Genomic DNA, 15,949 nt, shown 5'->3' with positions numbered 1-15,949 from the left:
GCTCTCGGTGTCCTCAGACATGGCAAGGGAGGCCATGTGATCATGTGATCATATGTGATCCGATCTATTCCCTGCACCACATCAGAAAGAAGCTCGAAGTGCATGGAGGCAGGCGGCAGAGCTCCCGACTGGCTGGCAGCTGACTGTCCCTATAGTTGACAGTTGTCTTTGTCTTCTGGCCTTTGATCTCTGTCACCCCTATGTCTGTTTCACGTGTCATCAGTGAAGTTGACCTCTGGCATTACTCTTGTTTTTCAGAGCAACCAGTTATTATCTGGAAGGCAGGAGGTTGACTCCAGATTTGTCTTCAATTCTTTCCTCTGTGAACTAAGAAATCTTGCTTGGAGACACATGGGCCCGTCAGCACACTCTAGAAGAAAGCTGTGGGTAGTCAGGGCTGTAGAGGTTTAATGGTTAAGGCAGCATGGACCACATTACTGATTGCCCCTTTCATATCTCCCAGTAACCATTAACATAAATATCATCTCACCATTTTGGACAGGGGACACCACCCTTGTGCGAGTGAGTAACATGATGTGAACTCTTAACCCTCTCATGGCTTCCTTTGCTTCAGAGCCCGTGGCCCACATCCACCCGTAGTCTCTTTGAACCTGGGTGAGGAAGGAAGGGGTTAACTCCTGTCGGTGTTGCCCTTTGACCATTGCAGGATAAGAGGCATGATGAAATACTTTTCAAAGTCTTCTGTGGAAACACATCATGCATAATTGGAGCAAAAAAGAATAAATCAAAGCTTTCTCCCCCAGCCCCCTCTAGTCTGGTAATTCATAATTGAAACCACATTGAAGTAAGGGTTGATAACTTCAAAACAACAAGACTGCCCTTTCTATCAAGGTAAGAATAGGTAGGGCTGCTCATTACAGGGGCTCCAGGCTTCTGTGTAATAGCCGGTTTTCTCTTCCTCTCTTCTCTGACGTCTCGTTTTTCCGCTCAGGAAAGTGCCTCTGTTTACATCAAATATAGGCCGACCTAATGTCTGTCCTAGTCTCTTGTTTCTGCATGAAGTTATACAGAGGGACGTGAGGTGTCTCTGACATGGTGAGCCAAGGGAATTAGGTTTCCATTGGTCCTTGGCTTCTTCTGTGCTGGTATTGGGACTACTCAGGTTGACAAGGCCTGGGATTAGTCATGAAAAGCAGCCTTTCCCTCCTGATTCTTACAGTCCCCAAGTCAACCCAGCAAGACCTTTTCAGAATGGCTGGCAAGGGCCATTTTGTTTCTGCACAGTAACCATGGCCAGGAAGGCTTCAGGCTACCATAATCTCTGATACTGAATACTCCAGGATAGGGCTGCAGACATACAGGAACACCTTCCTCCATGTACAGCCCGAGTCTGAGTCTTTTGAAGGAGAAACCATTTGATTACCTTTGACTTTAAGGTTGGTCTCCCCAGGCTGCACTTGTAAGGCATCCTGAAACATGAGTCTTCTAGAAAGGAACCCACAAGCCTTCCACCAAAATGAAGGCAAGCACTTCCCTGTGGCTGACATTGAGACTGGGCGGTTGCCATGGTTGTTATTATTATCATTTACTTTTGTGTGACTGCAGTTTAGCAATGAAAGGTTTCCTCGTGGGATTTCCACAGCAAATATCCATTGTCGGGTGAGGTAAACAGGGTGGGAGGATGGGTGAGAAAAGAGCTGGGCAGTGTGGCCCAGGCCAGTGCTTTGGTAAGATAATTTTCACCCATCTCCTAATGCCTGTGAATGAGTAGATTCCTGAGACGTGATAGGTTTGGAAACCCTATCATCCTAACTCATGGATGGCTTTGCCTTCTTTCCTGTCCCCACCTTCCTATAGTGGAGACTTAATCAGGCACTAGGGTTAATTGACAGCATTGTTTGCTTTTTCCTGGCAGAAGCCAGAGCCTTGAGTAAATTATGGAGGTTTAAACTTGCCTGATTTCCTGCAGAAAGTGGGGTCAAGAGGTCCCAGACTGTAGACACTCTCTGTGACCAGCCAGCAGGGGTCAGTCCTGAAAGGTATTTCAGAGGTGACTAAATGCCTTTTTTTTTTTTTTTTTAAATGCCCCTCTCCAGTGGAATATTTCTCTGGACTTGGTTTGTTGACCTTACTCCAGTAGCACAGAACTTCTCTGAAGGCATGCGCCCCAATTAAAAGCTGCCTTTGCTCTACCCTGCTGCTGAGCTCTGCGGCCAAATGGGATTATGTTCAAGGAGGGGGTGGTGCTTGGTGCAGAAGCCCATTGCTCACCAAGGCTTCCTACCTGTGAGCTTTAAAGGTAGACATATTTACTCATCAGTAAAGCACTACTCAGGAGAAGAGAAAAGAACAAAGAAGGTAGTCCTAGACCTGAAAAGGCCCATTGGATGGGGCCTCGTATGCCTTGGCTTCAGCCTTTCTGATCTCCCCTGTCTTCTGAGCTCTCAGCTCAGCTGGCAGCCCTCTCCTGCCTATGTCTTCTGCAGCTGGCCTCCCCAGGGTAGGGGGTGTTGGTGGATTTCTGCTCGCTGGTATGGAGTCCGGTTTAGCCCTGTTGTATACTGCCTGCTGTTCGGCATTCTAACTTATCATTCTGCCCTGTTCCCTTCCCCAGCCAATCCCCTGTTGCGAGTGAGGAATGTGTTCATCTTTGCATCTGAACACTGATCTAGACTTGGAAATGTAGACACACACATGTGTTCTTGGAGCGTTACTGGTGCCAGTGATTTCTGCGTGGCCAGTGTATTGTGGCAGACAAAAGCACAGAGTGGGAGGAGAGGGTAAACTGATAGCCATGTGTTCTATCCTCAGTGTTGCATACACAGTCTCATTTAAATTAAACATCAGCCCACAAAGAAACAGGTACTGCCACGGTCCCATTCTCAAAGAAGAGGAAACAACGCTGACAACTATGTTTTCATGTCATAAAGTAATCAGTGGCAAGACCTCTGCATCAGTTAAATATTGCAGTAAAATTCTACAGTTCGAAACATGGTGAGATTCTTGGGATAAATTAACCAAGTTGGAAACTATTTCAAAACTCATGCTTCCTGTCTCTACAGAGGACAATTGCAGTAGGGCCTAAGTTGTCAGATAGAAGTCTTCTGGTCTCCATGTTGTTTTGAATGACACCAGGCACTGTTGCAGGCACTGGATGTTATGTCCCCTTCCCTCACAGAGCCTTTGGTGTGGTTGAAACAGAGGCTCAGAAGGGGAAGAATAAATCATAGAAATAAAAATAGTATATTTGGTTGAGTAGCAGAGGTAGAATTCAGGTAAACCAGGAAACCGAGGAAGCTGGAGAAGAGCCATGATTTCACAGAGTCAGTATCCTGAGACCCTAGATTGCTAGACAGCCCCACTTCTGAGAGAGTCACTGGCTCCCCTCCTCCGGTGTCGTGGGTGCCCAGGACTGTACCTTCCCCTCTTTCGTGCCAAGTAGCACTATCTGGAAAGGTAGCAGCAGTGTCACAAGGATTTTAAGAGAGAAACTGAGGCATAGGTGGCATGAAGTACTTTGCCCAAGTTACATAGCTGTTAAGGAGAGACTGGACTCAGGCTGAGGCCTCCTGGTTCCCGAGCTTTATCCAGTCACGCTGACTCATTCTGGCAGTGTGTCCGACTCTGATGGATCTGTAGCTCATATGTGCCTCCTGTACTCATCTTGGTCGCTGGAGTTCCAGGAAGCGGCTGGCCAGATTTCAGGCTGGTGAGCGCTTTTCCATCTGCCCCCCATGTGCTGCCTTCCCCAGGGCTCCAGCCCTGTTTCAGATGCAGGCGGGCAGTGTGGGAAATGACAATTCTCCCCAGCAAACTGTCCCTTTCCTTCTTCCCTGCCCTGACCACTCACTTCCTAAAGTCACAGGGAGAAGATCAGTCCTGACAGCACCTTAAAATCAGAGCCCAGTGCCCTCAGGGTGCCCATCCCCTGAGGCTGGCTTTGCATATCCACACTGCACAGGCATCCAAGTACGTTGGCATTCTCCCCCTCTTCCCACAGCACAGACCTTGTTTTGTTGTTTTAATTGTTTTTCCTTCTGCATCTGTGGGGTATTTACCTTTGCGAATTTATGTGCCCACTTTATCCTGGAGTTGTGTGTGTGGTGCGTTTTGTCCATATTTTCTACAGTTACAGTTCCTCAGGGTAGATTCCTGCACAGAATTGGCACAGCATTGATAGTAAGGATCAGGAATGTTTAGGACTTTTGTTTTAGTGAAGAGTTAGATATACTGAATGCTGGCATCCCTTTCCCTTCCTCTTCCTGAAGTCCCACCCGTGTGTGTGTGTGTGTGTGTGTGTGTGTGTGTGTAGGAAGGGCTGGAGTCAATCTGCCTGGGCTTCCTTGAACACAATTTGTGATCACTAGCCCCAAACTTCCATCACTTGTGATGAGAACAACCCTTCTAGGGGGTTGAGTTTCAGATGAGCTAATGGATGTGAGACCCTGTGCATGGCACTTAGGAGCTGCTCACTGAGCCTCGTTCCACACATTAGGTGATCTTAAATATTCATTTCAAATGGTGTTTTTAGGTGCACTGTAAGTCTCATAATTTCTGGGCATGTCGGTTGGGCTGGTAACAGCAGAGGGCACCTAAGCAGTCCTGGAAGAGTGCTTGTGACTTACGAATAAGACTTCCTGCTGACTTAGCAGTTCCACAAAAGTCACGACCAGATGAAGGAGGAGGCTAGACGCGGGAAACCAAATGGTTCCTAGGAAGGTAGCGAGATTCTTGGTATGGATACTAGCATCCAGCCACTGTCTGTAGGCTTTAATCTCCCGGTCATATCAGGGCTACAGGAATCCCAGTCGGACTCCCCGGGTCCCCACCCATGTGTATTCCATGTGTTTGTGTACATTTCCTGGCCCGCACTGTCACATCTGGCACACAGCTGTTGCCACATGTGTGGTGATGGGTGTCCATCAGTGGCATAGATGAGGTTGATAGGGAATCCAGAGACTCAAGGGTTATAGGGAACTCAGGCAGCCAGAATGACAGCCGGGACTTTCCACATTCTCCTCCTTGTGAAAGCTGCAGTTCTAGCTGTTAAATTGCTAACATACAGTTGTAGGTCAGTTAATGACACCCATTGTGTACTTACAAGCCATTTAGATGGGACATGGTACATATATTTTATTGTAGTTTTTTTTTTAATGTAAAATACCAGAACCATTGTGTTCTGTGTATGTATAATATATGTGCACATGTAGTTGGGAGTGGAGCCTGTTTACATACAGACGAAGCCAGAGGAGGATATCAAGTTTGAGTTTTTATCTCTACTTGGTTTTACTGCCTTGAGTCAAGGTGTCATCTCACTGAGCCTGGGCTCTCCTGTTGAGCTATCCTGGGTAGCTAGCAAGTCTCAGGTTCCCACAGCACTGGGGTTATAGATGCCTGTGACCATACCCGGCCTTTTTATATAGGTGTCTTTGTGCTTGCTAAGCAAGCATTCTTACCTACTGAACCATTCCCCAGGCCCTCTTTAAATGGGTGGGTTGTAGAGAACATGGATTCTATTCAAAGGAAGTTCTTAAAATGTGTAAGATTATTTTAATAAAGTTTCCTACCTGTCATCAGCACAGAAGAGTTTTCACTTACATTGTTATATTTAAATCGTGTAAGATTCTAATGGTAAGTAAAAGGTCATATTACTTTTTTCTCTTACTTTCAAAGCTTTATTTTGATCAAATTTCTAATTTATGGAGAGATTTTGAGACTTGTTCAGGAAATTCATGTTCATACCCAGATTCACCTTTGCAGAGAGTGTCCCCGGCTGCACTGTGAAGAAGTGGCGGGTAGTTTCACCGGTTTATCTTTCTGGTTTCTTTATTTCTCTGTTTTAAATGCCCTGTGTTTGTTCTTTCTTGGTCCCTTGCAGTCTGAAGCTTTGCTGTCCCATGGTACACTGAGAGCGTGCTTCATTTCTGTGACAGATTCACTTGTCATATTCTGTGGTTTGGGGGCGGCTGCTGCTGCTGCTGAGTCGTTTCTGGGACCGCCTGTTAAACGGATGCTGAACTAACTGCCCTGGTTTCTGTCCTGTTTTTTCTTCTGTTTTATTCTTTACTGGCTTGGAATATTTTACTATCTCTTAGCCTAGAAACCTCACCCTTAAAACACACACACACACACACACACACACACACACACACACACACACACACACACACACACACCCCTTTCATGGCTTTTAACATCCAAGAGTTCTTTCCAGTCTTGACAGATATTTTAAAATAAAAATAACTTTTTCATGGCTGAAAAACCTTTTCTCCCTGGGGACATCGCTTATTGTTTTAACTTGGTTCTGTGTGTCCATTGTCTGTCTGCTCTGAGCTTTGTCTGTTCCTTTGGTTTGCCACTTCTGCTAAAGACGCTCTTGAACTGTCTGTGATTCTAGAATCTGTTCATGATTAGGAGAGGAGACACTAAAAGCTGACCAGTAGGTCCTTGTGGACCCAAGTCCAGCCTGGGGGCTTCCCTGGGATCTAGAGGTGCCAAGACAGCCACATGGCCGGGACAGGAGTAGGAAGGCAGCCGCAGGCTCCTCACTCAGCATCCAAGTTTTATCCTGAGTTTGCCTCCTGCGCCTGTGTTCCTGTCTGGAGATTCCGTTTCCACAGAGAAGCAACCTGGCTGAGTGGGAGAAAAGAGGGTTGCGAGCTGGAGTCTCACATCCTGCCTGACACAGCCTTTTCAGCAGAGTTAGATTTCTGAGCTCTGGCTCCCCTCCTGGCAGGGTCAAGGACATGCCCTCTCCAGCCTGTGGCCTCTCCAACCCTCCCAGCCTTTCAGCTCTTCCTCCATCTCGCTATCATGGACCCCATTCTTTTACAGCCATCAGCTGCCATCTCAGTGGTCTGGGAAGGAAACAAAGGTAGATGTGTGTTTTAAATCCACCACGTGGAAACATCTTCTCAACTCAGGTGTTCTTTCTGTGTCCTTCTCAGTGGTGTCAGACAGTGAGGAGGGGACACTTGTAAGGATGGCTGAGCTCTTGCTAGTGTTAGGCAAAGCCAACCTGCTACAGCTCCTTCTCTGACCCTTGTCTTCTTGTCCTCTTGCAGAAGTGGGCTAGTGTGAGCAACCCGCTCTTCCTCCCACTGATCCCACCACAGTCGCAAGGCTTCACTGCCATTGTCCTCACCTATGACCGTGTGGAGAGCCTCTTCCGGGTCATCACCGAGGTGTCCAAGGTGCCCAGTCTGTCCAAGCTGCTGGTGGTCTGGAATAATCAGAATAAAAACCCTCCAGAAGGTAAGAAGAATGAAGAGCTCTAGTCAGAAGGAGGCATTTGGGGCTTTTCTGAACCCCTAAGTTGCACTGACTTGGGGTGGACCCATGCTCCCATCCTCTACCAACAATACTACCAGGCTAAGGCAAGGTGACCCTGGTGTTTGGAGTCCTCTCACCATGAGTGTTCTAGGTGGCCCGGTGAACTCTGAGCCCTGGCATAGTTGGAGCTTAAGAGTCGAGGGGATCAAAGGCGACCTGATCTGCCGTGGGAAACAGGTCTCCGCTCCCTCTGCCTCCCAGCCAGTTTGTTTACGTGAAAACTCGGTTTACAGGGCATTAGTTTTCTGCTCCCTTATCTCTCTTCTGATATTGAGCCCTCCTTCGAGGAAACAAAAAAATGATAGCCCCTGTTCTGATTAGGTCAGCTCCGCAGCCCCTGAAGCCTTGAAGCCTAAAATGGGTTCTCATAGGAACGGGCTGGATGCTCTAGCACTTGCCCCCTGCCTTGGCCACCCCTGTCATCTCCTGCAGCGACTAGGGTGAGGCTTGTTTGATTAATTGAATTTGTTTTTAATTCGTGATGCACAAGAGTTTGTCCCACCTGCATTTAGCTTCTCGTTCAGCCTGTCTATTACTGACCCTAATCCCAGGGACTTCAAAGCTCCTGCCATTTAGAGCCCATTAAAGCCAGGAAGTTTCTGATGGATTAGAGCAAGGAATGAGTTTGAAGTTTGTAATGTGCACTGCTGTCACCGATAAGGTCTAGTTTATTGCCTGACAGTAGTATCTGCTTTTGATGACTGGTCCCCTTTAACTGGTTACACTGAAGTCAGGATGGCCAGCCCTGGCAGCCACAGTGGTGGGTTAGAGCCCAAGCTATGAGAGAGCATCATTTCTCTCTCTGTGAGGCCACTCAGAATTTGCCGAAGAAAATTCTTTAGTGTTTTCCAACACCAACACATGCTTTAAAAAAAGTATTTCATGCCTTGTTTATTTTCTGAAAGAGTCACATGTTCTCTTTTAGATTTAAGGAGCCATCATTTGAGTAAATAATAGATTTTTAATTTCTTAAATGTTATTTACGGTATGTGTTAGGATGAGGTATATATGTACACATACATGTATGTGTGTCACAGCATGGATGTAGAGGTCTGAACACAACTTTATTATTTATTTGTGCACATGTGCATGCCTGTGCATTATGTGTGTGCAAGTAGTGTGTGTGTGTGTGCATGCCTGTGGGGTGTGTGTGTGTGTGTGTGTGTCAGAGTACAACTGATAAGACTGTATCCTTATACCACGTGGGTCTGGAAGATCAAGCTCAAGTGCTTATAGGCTCGGTGGCAGCCCCTCCACTGACTGACCTTCCCACCACCTCACACCATCTTCACAAGAGTGTCTGGGATCGAACCTAGGTGGGTGTGTTGTTCAAAGGGGCCCTTTACTTGCTGAGCCGTCTCCCAGGCCTTAACTACCTCTTTTAAATAAAAGCCCTATCTGTGTTATGCCCCCAAGCATAGCTGATTTTTTATTTGCTAGATATTTATGCCAGTTTTTTCCTTGTTATTATAATGTGACCAGTTTTCAGAATTTCTGTTTGATTGTCTGATTCTTAACAAGAAAGGAAAGCTGGGTATGGTGGAACACACCTAAAACCCCATCCTCAGTGATGATGTAGGTGGTGCTGACCGTGGTGATGATGGTGGTGCTGGAGAAGGAAAGTGGGAGGGGAAAAGGGATGCTTATGGAAGGAAACCATAAAGGAAAATTTAAATGATCCATGGAGGGCAGGAGTCGGAGATCATCTATGAGACTCCTGGCTTCATGAGTTACAGCTGCCCTTTCCAAAAGAAGTGAACTGGAGCTCCGAGTCCTGCACTGCTAACTGGCTCCTTCACTCACAGAGGATGAGCATACTTTACTCTGTTCTCACTCACATGGATTTGCTCCTGTCTCTATGGCCACCATCTTAGAGGATAACCACCCAGCCGATGCTCAGTCCTGGCCACGAGGCCAAGTGCAGGCTCTGCGAGGGGGTGATAGAGATGCCGGTGCCTGATTGGATCTTTCCCCTGGCCAAGTCTGTACTGAGCTACCACTCCACGTCCCATAAACACACATGGCTTCATATGTCAAGTCAAGAAACAAAATAGAACATAAAGCCTGCCAAAAAGGCTTCTCCTGGTAGCCACTTGAAGGAGCGTGGGTCTGAGTCACTTCTATGGGAACAGGTATGAAGGGAGAGGCTGTTTGTTTCCAGCTCTGCACTGGGGGATGAAAGGCAGAGCAAAGCCCTGCATTTGGAACAGGGTAGCCCTGTTAATTTTCAGTAGACCTTCCTAAAATATAGTGGTTAATATTACGACCATAAGTTTAGTTTAGCTTTCTGAACACTTTGGTTCTAAGGAGGAAAGCGCCTGATGAGGCCTCGGTTGTGGTGTGTCAGCTGGTCTGGCTGGTTGTTCAGGGAGACTGTGGCCTGTCCAACCATTGGGGCGCTTGTTCATGCGGGGCTGTCTGTCAGCTGTGGACTTGGTGTCAGTGAAGGCATCGGGTTTTTCATCTATATATTAAAAGGAAGACGAAGCAGACAAGCATAGGCTTTGAGTGTTAGAGGTGAAAGTGATGTTTTTCTCTACATTTGCTAGGATAATATTGTGGTTAGCATGTCTGCTGCCGGGTAGATTAGTGAAGGCGGCAATCTACTCCTTCCCAGTCCCCAACCCCTTTTCCAACCCAACCAAATACTTTCAACTTTGGGTTACAGTTCAGTCTAACTTGATGAGTTTAAAATTTAAGTAACTCTGTAAGCTAGGCAATGGAAGTCAGGGGAGTTTCCCTCACAATGTTTTCAAGGTATATCAGGAAGAAAAGGACCACCTTCCTCCCTCTTCTCCAGCTCTTCAGCTCTAAGCTTGAGGGATATGGAGGGTATTGCCTTGCCATGTGTACTTTGGCCAGGTGTAATTAGTAAATACACAGCAGCAACAATACAAGAAACCCACCTGCCAACAAAAGCAGAGGTCAATTAAAAAGCAAAAGGCCAATTAGACAAAAATGCCCAAACAAAATAAAATAGAGCATAAGGTCTACAACAATACCACTGAGTTCGTATGGTGTTGGCCAGCAGCTCCTAGGCATGGGGCCTGCCCTGAGTATAGCTGATATACACAGTGGGACTCCACTGGAGAAAGCTGGGGTTTTTTTTGTTTTGTTTTGTTTTTTCCCTTTGCCAGGAGGTATCAGCAGTGCTGGGATCCCGTCTGGCTTGAACCTGTGCAGGCCCTGTGAGAGCTGCCATAGACTCTGTGGTTGATGTATGCATCAGTCCTGTTGTACCTGAAAGGTACTTTGCTTGCAGTCACTTGTCCCCTCCAGCTCCTACAGTCTGCCTGCCTCCTCTTCCACACAGATCCCGGAGCCTTGAGGGGAGGGCTCTGATGAAGACATCCCACTGGGGACCGGGTGCTCCAGAGCCTTTCACTCTCTGCACACTGTCCTGTTGTTGGTCTCTGCATTAGTTCCATCTGCTACAAGAAGCTTCTCTGATGGGGGCCAGGCGAGGCACTGACCTATCAGTATAGTAGAATGCCATTGGGAGTCATCTTATTGCTTTGTTGCTTCAGCAGAATAGTAGCATGCGGCTTTCTCCCCGGCCTGTGAGTACCTCAGGGGTTCTTAGCCACCTCAGCAGTGTCAGACATGGATCTCATGGGTGGGCCTTAAATCCAACCAGACAGTGGTTGGCTGCTCCCATGACATTTGTGCCACTGCCGCACTAGTATATTTTGCAGGCAGGGTGATGATGATGATGATGACCTTTCTCCTAGCAGGCAAGGGACCTGCCAGTACCATGAACTCAGTAAGGGGTGAGTGAGGCTTTTAGATAGACGCCAGCTTGAAAATACCAGGGTAACTAACTAAGCAAGTGGGAAACATCTAAAACAAACACTTAAAGATATCTGAGGAAGAATTTGAAGACGACACTAGAAGATGGAAAGATTCCCACACTCATAGATTAATAGGATTAATGTGAAAAAAGCCATCTCTCGATGCTTAGTGTGGGTGAAACCCTCAACATCCTTACAGGACCCATGACTCTAGGGCTCTCTCTCTCTGGGCTGGAGTAGCTCATTCTGTGGACTTACCAGGGCACCTGGCTCCACTTTTTGTTTTTCATAAGTTTGGGGGGTTTCCCTATAAATAACTCATGTTCTTCCTGTTAGCATCATATTAATAGGTGGCATTTCTGTTCTGCCTGCTACAGTCATGAGATTAGCCACAACACACAAGGTATGCTGTTCTGTTTCAACTTTAAGGGACTAAGGAAGGAGCCCCTGTGCAGACTTAGCCATGGATTAGACCTGGGAACTCTTCACTCCAGTGCTGTGTCCTACTGCCTCAGCGGGAGCATCCCCATGTCTGTCTCTCTGACCTTCCAGTTATCCACAGGGGGTCAGAGTCCAAGAACCCTTCTGTGCAGATGATGGTGCCACGTGCTCTTGAGTCCTGTTACCCAATCCACTCATGTCCTAAAATGGGGACTGTGTCACTCATATCTAGAATGGGGACCATCACTCAATCCACTCATGGTCTACAATGGAGACCGTCACCCAGTCTACTCATGTCTAGGTTGGGGACTTGCGAAGTGGTCACTCGTGTCTTCTCCAGTCTCTCTCACAAGCCCATGAGGAAGCTGCTCTCATCATCATCTTACAAAAATAAGAAAGTGAAGCTCAGATTGGTCATTCGCCCAAATCACAAAGTTGCATATGGCAGAGGTAGCAGGTGTGGGTCATTGGATCTGAAGCCTGCGTTTATGTAGAAGAGCTAAATCTGAGTCAGACTGAGAGAAAGACAGAAAAGGGAGCTGCTTTGGAAGCACTGTTTTCTCTCCCGTGTGCCCCAAGGCTCTGCCCTGCCTCAACTACCTGCCCTAATGCCTTTTGAACACAGTCTTTCTAGGGTTAAACCATAGCAGGTTGCTTATTCGTGTTCAGGGCTCTGCTCCTGGCCTCCAGCCTATCTGCCCTGCAGGAGGACCAAAGCCTGAGGCTAGGACTGCCTTCTCCAGAACAAGTGAAGAGAAGGCAGAATTCTCTGCAGCCTGGCCTGGGGTAGCACTGGCCCAACACCATTTAAGCAGAGAATCCTTTGGTCAAAGCTGCATCGGCTCCCCAGGTTCCACGTGGGGCAGGGGGAGGTAATCGTGTATGTGAGGAGCCGCGGCTTGCTCTGGGCTTCCACATGTGCTCCATATCATCCTCCTTGGCTTTCAGCACTCTCTAAAACTCCCCTATCAAAGACTTTACAGGGGCAGTTAGCTCTTTATGGACATCGTCTCCAGTGACTCTTTGGATATATATAGGTAAAGAATGTGGAAACGCCTGTGGGGTGAACAAGCTGTACACACTCCCCAAGTGAAAGTCCAGATTCCACACAGCGCGGAGGCGTGTTTCCACTTAACCGTGGCAGCGAGCCGCTTTCCTGTTCAGGGGGAAACCGAGCTGTTTGTTGCCTTGTGGAATTAGCAGGGCCAAAGCACCACATCTTCAGTTTCAGTGGTCTGAGGTGCTTTCTGCTCTGTGGAGGGTTCTCCCTACCCACAGCTGGGCACAGTGAGCCAGGCGCATACTCCTAGCTCTCAGGCTGCTGAGGCAGGAGCATCACAAGTTTGATTTGGTTTTGGTTCCATGGAGACCCAGTCATTCTCCATGTGTGAGTCAGGCACCCTGAGCATCCACAGGGTCTTTGAGGAGTTAAGAGGGTGAGGTCACTCTCCGTAATGTTGAGTCATCCTTGCCATCTCTCCTTTCTCACAGTGGCCGACATAAGATGGCATCTCCACTCTGCCAGCTGATGGCATGTGTACATATGTTCTACAGTTTCCCGGTTTAATTGATAACGTTGAGCATAGTGTGTTTGTAAGTCTGTGTTTGTATAAATATATTCATACTTATGTAGATCCATATGACTTAAAAGCCTTGGAGATTCTTGGTAGTTTTAAGGATTTAAGGCAGTTCTGAGGCCAGATGTTTGAGCGCCTTTGATCTCGTAGCTGAGGCTAACCCCCTTTGCTGTAGGCGTTTGCTCAGGTTCTGAGGATCTGGGACTTGGTAGCTACATGACAGGAGTTTTACTTGTCTTAAGTAGGAATCTGATGCAAACAAGAGTCAGGATGGGTTTTGGACCTTCAGAAATGTGCCCCAGGTTTAGAGAAACCGAATTCTCACACTGCAGAGGATTATAGCCAGGGTCATAGTTGGTCTTTGTTACTCAGTAGACTTGACTTAAATACTAGCCTTTGTTTCTTACTCAATGCTACAGGACAAACTCTTCACCTCTCAGAGTTGTGTAGGTACTGCTTTGACAGTAGTTCCTGACACATAGAAGGTCGTCGGATATATCGGATAATGCTACATCTCTGACGGATCTAGAGTATTCCTACTGAGCAATCAAGTGCCCACTGTGACTCCTGAGAAGAAGGGGTCCCTCTAACAGCTCACAGAGGGCTGGCAGGATGGCTCAGTGGGGAGAAGCATGTGAACACACACCAGACAACCAGTTCAGTTCTTGAATCCTATGAGTTCAGTGTGATGTGCACACATGCATATGCGTACACATACACCAGATACAAAAGAAAAGCAAGAGGCTTTTTAAAGTCTCCTAGAAAAGGCAGAGCTCCCATTTACATGGCTGTACATTTACCCTACATGGCTACTGATAATGTGCCAGACATAAAAATAAACTGTTGCCATCCTTTAAAAGACAGTAGTCCAGAGGGTCACTTTTTTTTGGTGGGGGGGTCCAGTCCTTTTGTAAACTCCAGCTTATTTTGGAGTTGGATACTTCATGCTCTGTGACACAAACACATTTAAAGTTGGAAGTGCCTCCCTTCACTATAGCCTTCTCTACTACACAGGGCCCTCCTGAGGCCCTGCGAGCACCCTAGCAGTGTTGCATGTTCGTATTGAGTTCTGCAGAGGTTAGATACTCAGCCTCTGGTCAGACCAGCTTTCCCTTTGGCTATCTACCCTTTCATCTTGTATCTTCAGTTTGGTGGCTTAGGAGTGACTGAGACTAGATCTTCTCGTTTCCTCCAACTATGTGGAGGAAACTGGTGGGAGCAGCAAGCTTAGCTTTCCTGGTCTCACCTAACAAATGCTGTGTGAAGAATCCGGTGTCTGTAGACATAGGTACCATACTGACCAACAGAGCATTGGTTTGTGCTTTGCTAAATGCAGTATAAAAAATAGTGAGTCTATGGTTGAGTGCCTCCAGTCATTTCACAGCAGAGTGGGGTTGGAACAAGGAGAGTGAGTTGTTGTTTTCAGTGGACTAGAAAAGCCCACACAATCAGACCTAGAAATCTGACGCTTCCTCATGCTGAAAAACCAAACCTGGTGAGTGAGGGAACGGAGGGGGAAGTGTTAAGTTAGGAAGGCAACATTCAGTCCAGGACATGTGGTGAGCTCCACTGGGTAAGGTGCACCCACCACTGGCTGGCTATGGTGGTACAGGAATGCCAGGCATCCTCAGGCCAGTTTGAGCTGGTGGGAAAGCACTTTGCAGAATATCCGCCAGGAGAGGTAAAGTTCAGGTAGGAGATCCGAGGCCCTGAGACTGTGGCAATCTGAACCTTTGTCCTGTGTCCTCATTGGGAGGTGGAAATGGTTGAGAATTGGCAATGCCATAAAGGTTTGTAGAGGATAGTGCATTGGTGAGAGCCTCCCCTCCTACAGCTGGCACCTCTGTATATAAGAGTCCCTGGTGGAAGCTTCCTCTTCTGGCTGTGATAGGACAAGGTGCTCTGACTCCTCACAGAACTAGGTGAGTAGTAAAGATCTCTTTTCATTCTTCTTCCAGAATCTCTGTGGCCCAAAATCCGTGTTCCCCTGAAGGTTGTGAGGACTGCAGAAAACAAGCTAAGTAATCGTTTCTTCCCTTACGATGAAATCGAGACAGAGGCCGTGCTGGCCATCGATGATGATATCATCATGCTGACCTCTGATGAGCTGCAGTTTGGTTATGAGGTGAGGCTCTTTTCAGCAGTTCACTGGAAAGCCGAGTATTTCAGTCTCGACAGCTGTGATTGCCAAACTGTCCATCATGTGCCTAGGGTGGGCTGTAAAGCTATCTTGTAAGTCCTGGGGACCCCAGTTCTCCAATGGCAGTTGTACCCAGTCTTGGGAACTCCCAATGAGAGTCCCAGAGGATATTTTCTGAAGTCTGTCTATAGCATTGAACAATCTAGTGGATGTTTCCAAGCATCAGATTCCTCTGCCCTGACCAGCTGGCTCCATAGTAGAAAAGCATGGATAAGTCCAGAAATGGCAGTGCTGGCAAGCGTTTGAAAGGCACCCTCTGATGGCCTGCGCTCTGAGCTCTGCGCAGATGGACTGGCTGCCTGTCTCTGTCACTGCTCCTTTGGGGCAGCTGATGGATTAGGCTGAGTTCAGGGGTTAAGCATGGAGCAGGCAAGGTCTCCCTGGGGGAAAGTGCCAGAGTCGAAGCCTGTTGTGCAGCAGTGGGAGCTGACGAGGCCTGTCAGGGAGGATGTGAGAGAGATGATGCTGGCGACAGCAAGGCCCACGTCTGACAGAGCCCCGTGGAGAACTCAGCTCCTGCCTCCAGCTGGCACAGGGGACAGTGCTGAGATCCATCCTATGGTCACACTGCCTTTGGGGGACAGGAGACATTTTCTTTTCTTTTCTCAGGATGTATTGAATTTGGGGTTCTTAAAAAAATGAAAATT

At 47.5% G+C, this 15,949-nt stretch overlaps 1 protein-coding gene across 2 annotated transcripts in view; it reads left to right on the top strand.

Annotated features, from left to right (window-relative positions):
- The window catches only part of Ext2 (exostosin glycosyltransferase 2), a 132,649-nt gene that overhangs the window by 81,875 nt on the left and 34,825 nt on the right, over nt 1-15,949 (top strand). For both annotated transcript variants that reach the window (NM_001107751.2, NM_001399506.1), the window contains exons 9-10: nt 7,026-7,215; nt 15,061-15,227. In NM_001107751.2, coding sequence (NP_001101221.1) covers nt 7,026-7,215; nt 15,061-15,227 — 357 coding nt within the window. The remainder of the gene's footprint in view (nt 1-7,025; nt 7,216-15,060; nt 15,228-15,949) is intronic.

Source organism: Rattus norvegicus, chromosome 3 (assembly GCF_036323735.1).
Source record: "Rattus norvegicus strain BN/NHsdMcwi chromosome 3, GRCr8, whole genome shotgun sequence".
Lineage (NCBI taxonomy): Eukaryota > Metazoa > Chordata > Mammalia > Rodentia > Muridae > Rattus > Rattus norvegicus.
The sequence above is the reverse complement of the archived record's forward strand: the minus strand, read 5'-3'. Positions and strand labels throughout refer to the sequence as shown.